The sequence below is a fragment of the Phyllobates terribilis genome, unplaced genomic scaffold, assembly GCF_046119375.1.
Source record: "Phyllobates terribilis strain yellow unplaced genomic scaffold, ASM4611937v1 Scaffold_4__5_contigs__length_816908805, whole genome shotgun sequence".
NCBI classification, from domain to species: Eukaryota; Metazoa; Chordata; class Amphibia; order Anura; family Dendrobatidae; genus Phyllobates; species Phyllobates terribilis.
The window spans coordinates 361,013,796-361,025,930 of record NW_027362764.1 but is presented as its reverse complement, the minus strand read 5'-3'; the positions used below and the strand labels follow the sequence as shown (position 1 = coordinate 361,025,930).

The 12,135-nt window shown below is 41.7% G+C and overlaps 1 protein-coding gene across 2 annotated transcripts in view; it reads left to right on the top strand.

Annotated features, from left to right (window-relative positions):
* Nucleotides 1-12,135, top strand: part of COL15A1 (collagen type XV alpha 1 chain) — a 904,466-nt gene that overhangs the window by 541,065 nt on the left and 351,266 nt on the right. For both annotated transcript variants that reach the window (XM_073678442.1, XM_073678441.1), the window contains exons 28-29: nt 2,549-2,617; nt 2,702-2,743. In XM_073678442.1, coding sequence (XP_073534543.1) covers nt 2,549-2,617; nt 2,702-2,743 — 111 coding nt within the window. The remainder of the gene's footprint in view (nt 1-2,548; nt 2,618-2,701; nt 2,744-12,135) is intronic.

Sequence of the window (12,135 nt, the reverse complement as noted above, 5' to 3'; positions counted from 1 at the left end):
TCTCTGTGCTGAGCGCTTACACCGAGGTTTCCGTGTACATCTCTGAAATACGTGATTCAGACAGAAACCCTGGCGGAAGATTCCCAATAATGAGGCAAATGGAGGCACTGTGGACGCCATCTGACCTATGATTTGGCGGTGTCAATCTTTTTAGGCATAAATAAAAGCGCGGTCGGCCACAGTTTTGTGCACCTCTGAAAAGAAGGACAACGCTGAACAGAGGTCAGATGGAGTCCAGAGTAACTCTGCTGCCTCATCTCATTATAGTGAATGGATCCCTCGGGGGGTTCATCTGAATCACGTCATTCAGAGATTTAGATGGAAACCCCAAAGTAAGTGTCAGCGTAGGGCGCTGGATAAATGTGATCCCAAATGTTATGTAAAATGTTCCCAATAAAAGCTTCACATAAAAGCCCCCACTCAGGTCTGTCATGTGTTAATGGAAATATAGGGGGCTTCCACGATACTGGTAGTACAAAGGCTCTGGAAAAGCTAAATGGCTTCTCGCCCCCCAAAAGAAATTCAGCAAATTCTGCGCTCCCAAATCCAAATGCCCCCTCCCTTCTGAGCCCCACAGTGTGTCTAAACCACATTTAGCGTCCACATGTTTGGCAGGGGTATAATTTCCAAAATAGGGTCACTTGAGGGGGGATTCTGCTCTTCTAGCACTTATGGGTTCTGTATGTGGAGTCGGCAAACTATTCTAGCAAAATCTGCCCTCCAGGAGGCAAATAGCGCTCTGTCACTCCTGAGTCTCATCATGTGGCTAAGCAGTACTGTACGGCCACCTTCAGCAGAAATTGTGAGACAAATTTTGGTGCCATTTTTTATCCATTATCCCAGTGTAAAAATGTAAAATCTGGGGCTAAAGCAAAATGTTTGCGGTAAAAATGTAATTATTTTTTCCTCACTGCCCAATGGTATAAAATTATAAAATTCTGTGACACACCCTTGGTGTCAGTATGATCAATTCACCCCTAGAGGTGTTCATTGAGAGGTGTCCCACTTATGGGGAATTCTGCTGTTATGGCACCTCAGGGGCTCTTCCAGTGGGTCATGTCACCTGCAAACCACAACAATAAAATCTGCACTATATTATGGTGCTCCTTCCCTTCTGACCTTTGCACTGTGCCTCAAAAGTAGTTCCCAATTACATGTAGGGTATTGGCGTACTCAGGAGAAATTGCACAACAAAATTTGGGGCTAAAAGAAAATTTTTGTGATTTTTTTATTTTCACAGCTCTATGTTATAATATAAACTTCTGTGAAGCACCTGGGGGTTCAAAGTGCTCACCACACATCTAGATAAGTTCATTGAGGGGTCTAGTTTCCAAAATGGGGCCACTTGTGGGGGGTTTCCGCTGTTTAGGAACATCAGGAGCTCTCCAAATGCGACATGGCGTCCGCTCTAAATTCCAGCCAATTTTGCGTTCAAAAAGTCAAATGGCGCTCTGTCCTTTCCGAGCCCTGCCGTGCGCTCAAACAGTGGTTTTCATCCACATATAGGGTATCGGCGTGCTCAGGAGAAATCACACAACAACTTTTTGGGTCCATTTTCTCCTGTTACCCTTGTGAAAATGAAAAAAAATTGGGGCTAAAAGAAAATTTTTGTGATTTTTTTTTTTATTTTCACGGCTCTATGTTATAAACTTCTGTGAAGCACCTGTGGGTTCAAAGAACTCCCCACACATCTAGACAAGTTCATTGAGGGGTCTAGTTTACAAAATGGGGTCACTTGTGGGAGGAATTCCACTGTTTAGGCACATCAGGGCTCTCCAAATGCGACATGGCGTCCGCTAATTATTCCAGCAAATTTTGAAGTCAAAAGTCAAATGGCGCTCCTTCCCTATTTGAGCCCTCCCATGTGGCTAAACATTGGTTTTCCGCCACATATTGGCTATCAGCATGCTCAGGAGAAATTGCACAATACATTTTGGGGTCAATTTTTATCTGTTACCCTTGTGAAAATGAAAAAAAATGGGTCTAAATTAATTTTTTGGTGAAAAAAAGTTAAAGGTTAATTTTTTTTCTTCCTCATTGCGTCTGTTCCTGTGAAGCACCTGAAGGGTTAATAAACTTCTTGAATGTGGTTTTGAGCACCTTGAGGGGTGCAGTTTTTGGAATGGTGTCACTTTTGGGTATTTTCTGTCATGTAGACCCCTCAAAGTCACTTCAAATGTGATGTGGTCCCTAAAAAAAGTGGTTTTGCAAATTTTCTTGGAAAAATGAGAAATCACTGGTCAACTTTTAACCCTTATAACTTCCTAAGAATTTTTTTTTTCCCAAAATTGTGCTGATGAAAAGTAGATATGTGGGAAATGTTGTTTATTAACTATTTTGCATGACATCTCTCTGATTTCAGGGCATAACAATTCAAATTCTGAAAATTGCTAAACTTTTCAAATTTTTTTGCAAAATTTCCGTTTATAAAAATAAATGCAATTGACAAAAATTGGCCTGGTCATTAACCTACAAAGTGGCTTGGTCCTTATGGGGTTAAACAATAAAATGACTAATAGTACTCTTAACAATATTTAATAATTGACAGGGTCCTCAAGGATTACCAGGGCTACCAGGCCCTCCAGGCCCACCAGGTCCTCTTTTAAGCATCAAAGGAGTAAGTACAAGCTTGGAAACAATAAATTGTAAAGTTAAAAGTGTTAGTTTAACTTAAATGTCTGCCTTTTTCATTTTTACTTAGAATGTCTTTCCAGTACCTCCAAGACCAAACTGCAAAGTACCGGTAAGTTATACAAGGGATGTTCATGAATAAAAGAAATCTAGTAAAATAGCTTATGTATATTTAAAGGGGCTGTCCAATTCCCGCTGTCTGGATTTCTTCCAGTCTCCTTGCTACTTCTTCTGGTGGGGACAGCACATGACCACTGCAGTTAATGGACAACCCCTTTAAAAACCATGATGTAAAGCCCAAAAAATTGAAAAAATTGATTATTATTATTATTATTATTTACTTTTAGAGCACCATGGATTCCATGGTGCTGTACATGACAAAAGGGGCTTACATATAAAATACGAATATAGATTACAATAAACATGCTAAAAATGACAGACTGGAACAGAGGGGTAGAGGAGTCTGCCCCTGCGGGCTTACAGTCTACAGGATAGGGTATAACTTGCTGATTGCTAGGGATTTGACTGCTGGGACAACTAGCGATCCTGAGCTTGTAGCTTTGGAACCCTAAGGCCACGGTCTCACTATAAGTATTTGGTCAGTATTTTTTCTCAGGCGTGGGAGTGGGTGATAAATACAGAATTGGTGACTTGTTTCTATTATACCTTTTCTCTGATTGTTCCTCACCTGGTTTTGGCTCCCACTCCTGAGAAGAAATACTGACCGAATACTGATAGTGGGGCCGTGGCCTTAGAATGGGGCTATGCAATTTTGTACTGAATGGAGCATAGGGGCACATGTGGACCTCTGCTCCATTCATTGTATATGGGACTGCAGGAAATAGCAGAGGGGTGTACCTGATAGAACCATATGCAATGAATGGATTTCTCTGATAAAATACATTACAAAGTTGCTTTTTTCATGTGTACCATTGAATTATAAAATAAAAATTAAAATAACGGTTAAACATTAATAGCAGGGAATTATAAGAAATATTTACCTGTTAAGTGTTATCCTGCTCCAGAAACACAACTACAGTGGTCCTAGCTGGTCAATGTGACTTTGTTGTACTGATCATGTACCATAGAGTTGAACAAAAAGATTGTCAGGACCCTGATTTAGCAGCTATGTTGGTAGTCTGACTGCCAGACTAAAGGCTGTGAACCTCATACTATCTACCGGCATCCCCAGTAGTTAGTAGGCCTACTGCACTTTCATGTGTGTGTTGTGCCACAAAAATTATGTTGTGTGCCATTATAAATCAAAAGAAGTGCCCTGAGTGCTGGCAGGTAGGAGGAGGATCATAGGGCTCTTGTCCTTTGGCCATGGATCATTGATGTTGCCACTCGATTAGAGTGCTGCAAGTCATTTCAATCAGCTCTAACATGGCATATATCCACATGACCACTGAAACCCACAATTTTCATCTGATGGTTTTAGAAGACAACTCCACGTGTGCAACATGTGTATAATATTCTGAATATTAAAGGAATTGGCCACTTTATCTTTATTTTAACACATATGTTGAGGACATAATTTTGTATACATTTCCTATTACATGACAGTATGACAGGTTCTCCTTTTTGTACTTATTAGCGTAGCTTTTCTTGCAGACTGCACAGGCTTCCATACAGCAGAGCTCTCCTGTCCATAAAATGACCGCTAATGAAGGAGCATGTGACCAGACCTGTCAATCAACTTCCTCCAATTGAAAAACACCTTACATGGGAAAGCTGCTTTTCAGTTGGTTGAGACTGATGTACTGATCTACTCACATTCTCTTGCATCAGCAGCCATTCTATGGACAGGAGAGCTTTGTTACTACAAAGTAGCATTAACAAGTGCAGGAGAAAAACCTGCCTTAGGCCACGGCCCCATTATCAGTATTTGATGAGAGAAAAAGGTATAATAGACACCAATAACAAGTGCACCAAATTCTGCGTTTATCACCCACTCCTGGTTTTGTCTCCCATACCTGAGAAAAAATACTGACCGAATATTGATAGTGAGGCCGTGGCCTTACCTATATAATAGTAAGGCTATGTGCACACGGTGCATTTTTGGTGCGTTTTCGCTGCGTTTTTTTCTGCTCAGAAATGTGCCAAAAACGCTAGGGAATCCATGTGCCAGCTAATGCAATGACAATCCTGGAGTGCTGTGCACATGATCAGGAATTTTCCCGTCAGGATTGTCATTGCATTTAAATGTGCAGCATGTTAATACTTTGTGCGTTTTTGCTGCTTTTTTCACCCATTGACTTCAGTTGAGTCAGTCAAATCCGCAGCAAAAACGCAGGTATAAAAATAAATTCGGATTTGTTGCGGATTTTTGCTGCGGATTTGACTTACCCAATTGAAGTTAATGGGTCAAAAATGTGTCAAAAACGCACAAAGAATAGACTGCGGGTAAGAAGCGTCAGCTGATGAGAGACTACTCCTCCCATCATCCTACGGCTGCTGTACCTCACAATAGCGAGAGCAGGCGCCGCTGATGGGAGCTGTCATCAGCCAGCGTCTGTGCTCACTGTGAAAAAAAAAAGTTAAAATAAATGAATGTTAAAATGAAAACACCTTGTACCTACCTGTTCACCATAATCCCGATATCCCACGGCGACCCGATCACCCGGCAGCATTCTATACACTGACAGGAGCACGATCGCTCCTGGCAGTATATAGCGCTGAACTGCCAGGACTGAGGTCATATGAGGTCATGATGATCAGCTGATGAGCTCCGGTGACTTCATTTACTGCACCGATGCTGCGTGAGAATTTTAACTCCTTCCTAGGCTAAAAATAGCAGCCCTCAGCTGCCCCAGAAATGGCACTTCATATTTGAATAGGATTATGGTGTATGGGATTAGGTGTCGCTGACACCAAGCCCTTTGTTTAGTGATGAAGAGGTGTCAACCTGACACCCTCATTACTAAACCTGTATGTGAAGAGTAAAATAAACACACACAGAGAATAAAATACTTTATTTGAAATACAACAGACACATTCTTTAATTATTTAAATTAACCAATATACTTACCCCTGGTCCGACTGCAATCCAAGAGTTAAAGTGATGTCCCACATTTCTTTTTTTAAATATCTTTCTTTAGCTCCAAAAAGCATTCATTGCTGTACAAAAACACATGCAAAACGCACAAAAACGCCACAAATTGCGGCACAAACACATTTTTTTGCAGCGTTTTTGCTGCCAAAAGATCCAGAAACTTTGCAGAATTTTCTGCAACCAAATACTCAACGTGCGCACATAGCCTAAGTGTACACAAAATAATGTCCTCAAAACATTTTTTCAAATAAAGATAAAGTACCAACCCCTTTAAATCTACTTAAGGTTAAACATATCTGCAGATACTTTGTTTCTTTACTGACATGATGTTGTATTCTTCATTTAGATAGCATGCAATATTAAAAATGCTGACACATTCCTGTTACAAGAAAAAATAGCATTGTAAGAGCTCAAATGACTTAAAGGGATATTACAGTAATAACAAGTTATCACCAAAAGATCGGTGGGAAAATTGGTGCACCCTTTTAAATTTAATTCATTTGATCTTTAAGGGGTTGTCAGAGATCACCAAACACTCTATTTGGCTATCTCTGACAGTCACATATGGATTAATTAGTGTGGCCACCACTGTTCTACTTAAGGGACAAAGAAGTCCCTGTTCAATAACAAAACAATGAAGGAGACAGACACAACCATAACAAACATATGGCTTGCCAGTCCAGTATGCACAAAGCAGTATACTGCAATAATCAAAAAGTTACATGCATAAAAAAAAAGATTGCACATCCAAATCAGAAAAATTATCACTCTATTTATGGGACTTTATTAATTGTGGTTTTCTTTCAAATCTGTTGATCTGTCTACATGATAACTTGTTACAACTGGACAACTGTTATAGCTGGAACTAGCTATTGAACCTGTTCTACGCCCGGGTGGCGAGCATTTTTATTAGTACATTTCCGGTGCAATATATATATATATTTTTTTAAGACACTGCGTCTGCAAATTCGCACATTCAGTGCCCTCAATAAAATGGCGCCGGAGATCGCGGTATGTGTACTACAACATCAACATAGCTGTTCGCTGTCCATACAGATAATAGCGATTGGCTGTGAGTGTACACTGCTATGTTGACGTTGCAGTACATTACTTCAATAAAATGGCGCCAGAGTCAGCGCCTGCGCATGCCGTGCTATCCGACGCAATTTTTCCAATTTATTTAAGACACTGTATATGCAAATTCGCAGACACAGGGTCTTCAAAAAAATGGCACTGGATATCATGGTATACTACAAAATTAAAGGGAACCTGTCACCAAAAATGATGTTGTTAACCTGCAGATATGCTGTTAATCTGCAGGTTAATAGCACTATTCTGTTGCCTGGTGCCTGCATGCAGCAGGGAGAAAATGAACTTTATTCTCCCTGCCAGCATTCGGTTTCAGTCATGGTGCGGGGGCGTTGCGGGTTCAGTCATTGCTCTGAGAATACAGAGCGTCCACTGTAACCCTGCCTCCGACCCTGAGTGACACTCCGTCTGCATCATGGCTGGATGGATGGATGGGTCTCCCAGCTTGGTATATGCTCCCCCATCCTGCCTGCACACCTGCTCCATCCATCCATGCTGCTCATCCATCCTGCTCATCCATCCATGCTGCTTATCCATCCATGCTGCTCATCCATCTATGCTGCTCATCCATCCATGCTGCTCATCCATCCATCCTGCTCATCCATCCATGCTGCTCATCCATCCATGCTGCTCATCCATCCATGCTGCTCATCCATCCACAAACACTCCTACTCACCTTTTCCCAGCTCCCCTGCAGCGCATCGTCTGAGTCAGAGGTGGGCAATTCATCTTCCCGAGGGGCCACATGAGAGACATTTACTGTTGTGGAGGGCCGAATCATAAGGCTGAAATGAATTCTGCTCAATATTAATATCAAGTGAACATATAAATCTTTTAAAACCAATAATTTTATTAGATTTCTAAAAAACACCAATACCCATGTGTTTTAAAATGAGATAAAGCTAACCATAAATGCTATATAACACATCCCAAAAGCGGATTATTGATATGAAGGACGGACTTAAAATAACCCTGATAAGCCCTTTAAAGATCCTGCCTATCGCGGGGGTTTGGCACCCTAATAAGCGAATTAGGCGCCCCCACTCCACGGTGGCTGTCCTACCATAGGTATAATGAAGTATTACAATAAACCCAGATATATGCAGAGTAAATTGATAGGACTTATCCCTGCAACATGTATCTGGAGTGATCCCCTGTACAGCTTTTTGTATCAGCCTCCTGATGAACCTGATTCCGAGGAAACGCTTCGAGGCGATTGCATAATCAGAGATAAGTCCTATCAATTTATTCCGTATATATCTGGGTTTATTGTAATACTTTATTATACCTATGCCAGGAAAATCATTGTATTAGATTAGGCAGTCACCTTATTCTTCTGCTATCGCTCACTTACGTAGGGCATTACAGGGATAGTTAAGGACAGCCACCGTGGAGTGGGGGCGCCAAATTCACTTATTAGGGTGCCAAACCCCGCGATAGGCAGGATCTTTAAAGGGCTTATCAGGGTTATTTTAAGTCCGTCCTTCATATCAATAATCCGCTTTTGGCATGTGTTATATAGCATTTATGGTTAACTTTATCTCATTTTAAAACACATGGGTATTGGTGTTTTTTAGAAATCTAATACAATTATTGGTTTTAAAGGATTTATATGTTCACTCAATAATTCTACTCCTTTGGGTTTATCACCTATGTTATTCCTATCAATATTAATATCAATATATTAATGATAATTATTGTGTGATTAATAATTATATTAATATGACTTGTATGACTTAATATTCAGCAGAATTAAGTGTGCTGACATTCCCCTATATACCATTTGAACTCAAATACACAAAAAACAGAGCCTTCTATATATTGTAAGAGCCCCCACACAGCCTCCCCATGCCCAGCACAAGAGCCCCCCACACAGCTTCCCCATGTCCAGCACAAGAGCCCTCACACAGCCTCCCCATGCCCAGCACAAGAGCCCCCCACACAGCCTCCCCATGTCCAGCACGAGAGCCCCCACACAGCTTCCCCATGTCCAGCACAAGAGCCCTCACATAGCCTCCCCATGTCCAGCACGAGAGCCCCCACACAGCCTCCCCATGTCCAGCATGAGAGTCAGTGCGTTCGCATACCTCGATATCTCACTGCATTTTGTTGAAGACACTGCAAATTTGTCTTCAACAGAATGGCGCCGGAGATCACACTGACTCCGGCCCCACACTCCTCCTCCATACTTACTCTCCGGTATCTCCTCATTGTGCCGGAGATCGCAGTATGCAGTCAGCACCTGTGCATACTACTATCTCCGGCACAACACTCCTCTCGGTCTGGATGTGTTCTTCCTTCTTCGGCCACAGTGCGCAGGTGCAGTGCACATCCACAATCTGTATAGGATTCGGACAGAAGGACACATCCTTGGTTATATTATAGATACCCCTGGCCAACGTCTATCCACTATGATAGAGCAAAAAGTGACTCAAGTGCTTGTTAGTTTTAATTAGTTAGCACTGGTCAAAATGAGGGTTTTCTTTGAACTGCAATTGAAGGCTAAGATATACTAGGTATGACAATTGGTATACATTTTATGTTTATAGACCACAGATTTTTCTAACAATATGCATTCAAAGCTTATCACTGGATTTTATGCATGGGAAGCTATTTGGGCTATCTTATATACTCTTCATTAGATCTGGAAAACAAGAGGAACAAAAAGTATATTTTATTAATTGTTATAAGAAAAAAGATGAATAACAGACACAGGGATGGCTAAAAACATAACGGTAGAGGGGCACCAAAAAAAGTATGTGGTATGTAGTAATAATCAACCAGTAATAAGAATATACAACATCAAATATCTACGACTCTCAGCTGTTATACAGTAATTGTATCAAATAATTTACTATATAAAAATGAATGTCCAGAGAGAGCATGTCCACCTAACACTATACAATATCCATTTCCAACTCTATAATATTGCCAATGGCTAAATCACATAGAATAATTGTGGATTCAAATGGACCATGCAGTTTGTGGATAGTATATAAGGTAAGCAATTACAATGGCATCGTAAGATTAAGTAACCCCATCATAAATGACAGATAACAAAAGGAGAACCGAAGTAGCAGCTGAGACATAGGTATATGTAGCACCTAATAGATACTTACATCCACTGTGGATTATAACACACTCTTCAATGGCGCACACCCCGACGTGCATTTCGGCACAGCTGCCTTTGACCCCCTGACGAATGCAGCTGTGCCGAAATGCACGTCGGGGTGTGCGCCATTGAAGAGTGTGTTATAATCCACAGTGGATGTAAGTATCTATTAGATCCTACATATACAGTACCTATGTCTTAGCTGCTACTTCGGTTCTCCTTTTGTTATCTGTTATTTATGACAGGATTACTTAAAAGGGTTGTCCAGTACTTTTATAAATATGCCAATGTGTTTTAATGATAAATAGAAGCTTCTTTCTAATTACCTCCTGGTGCTGTTTCTGCCTGTATGCGGCACTATTGGTGGCCGCTCACAGGCAGCACGTGACCCCCCGCTAACATCAAGTGAGGCGTGACTCAGCGCTGGGGTCCCTGCGGTGGCTGCTGGGTTGTGGGCGGGGTTATTCCCCACGTCACACCCAGCATCCACCGCACGCTTTCCCAATGAATGGGGACTGGGAGAGTGTGCGGTGAATGCCAGATGTGATGCGCGGGGTAACCCCGCCCACAACCCAGCAGCCACCTGTGGAACGCGGAAGAGGGACCTTCGGCTGCAGCCTGGACTTGTCGTGATGTCAGCGGATGTCAGAGGCTGCAGCGGGGGCTCACGTGCAGCCTGTGAGTGGCCACCGATAGCGCTGCTCACAGGCAGAAACAGCACCAGGAGGTAATTAGAAAGAAGCTTCTATTTATCATTATAACACATTGGCATATTTATAAAAGTACTGGACAACCCCTTTAATCTTACGATGCCATTATAATTGCTTACCTTATATACTATCCACCAACTGCATGGTCCATTTGAATCCACAATTATTCTATGTGATTTAGCCATTGGCAATATTATAGAGTTGGGAATGGATATTGTATAGTGTTAGGTGGACATGCTCTCTCTGGACATTCATTTTTATATAGTAAATTATTTGATACAATTACTGTATAACAGCTGAGATTCGTAGATATTTGATGTTGTATATTTTTATTATTGGTTGATTATTACTACATGCCACATACTTTTTTTTGGTGCCCCTCTACCGTTATGTTTTTAGCCACCCCTGTGTCTGTTAATCATTTTTTTTTGTTATAACAGTTAATTAAATATACTTTTTAAATGATTCTTTGGACTTTGTTGCGAAGTTTGTTCCTCTTGTTTTCCATTTTTGATTATTTCGTTGGTCCACAGCACTACTATTCTAATATGGGTCCTTTACTTTTGGGTTAAGAATTAAACTAAATTTCTACACATAATACCCATTTATTCCTTCTTTTTGTACTATATCTTCATTAGATCTTACTAACATGCAATTTAGCTGTTTATTGTTGGATGAATATACATATTATATTTGCAAAGTGGCAAAAACACATCTTAAGTTTTGTAGACGTTTTGCCTTACTAATATTGGTAAGTTATGCCCCCGTCTCACATAGCGAGATCGCTAGCGAGATCGCTGCTGTGTCACGGTTTTGGTGACGCAACAGCGACCTCACCAGCGATGTCGCTATGTGTGACACTTTGCAGCGATCAGGCCCCTGCTGTGAGGTCGCTGATCGCTGCAAAGTGTCCTGGACCATTTTTTGGTTGTTGCTCTCCCGCTGGTCAGCACACATCGCTATGTGTGACCAGCGGGAGCAGCGATCAGTCTGGTAACTATGGTAAACATCGGGTTACTAGGGGCACACGCGCACCTAGTAACCCATTGTTTATCATGGTTACGAGCCTGCTAAAGTGAGCGGTAACCTCCCGCTCACTGTAGCAGAGTGGTAATCATGATAAACAACGGGTTACTAGATGCGCGTGTGCCCCTAATAACCTGATGTTTACCATAGTTACCAGCCTGCTCCTGCTTCAGCAGGCTCATAACCAGGAGCAGGACATCGTGGAAAGATTCTTTCCACGATGTCGCTGCTCCCCTGATCGTTGGTGAGCCTGCCTGTTTGACAGCTCACCAGCAACCACATAGCGACGCAGCAACGATCCCTGACAGGTCGTATCGTTGTCGGGATTGTTGCAGCGTCGCTAAGTGTGACGGGGCCTTTAGACTCTATTTAATGGGGTTTTTCGAGCTCAAGCTAAATTTCACAGCAAATTGCTAAATCATGATAGTGTGTAATCTTCACATCTCAGGATTCCACTCTATTTTCAGCTTGAGTGAGCAGTCACATAAGAGAACAATGAGAAAAGCAGATGA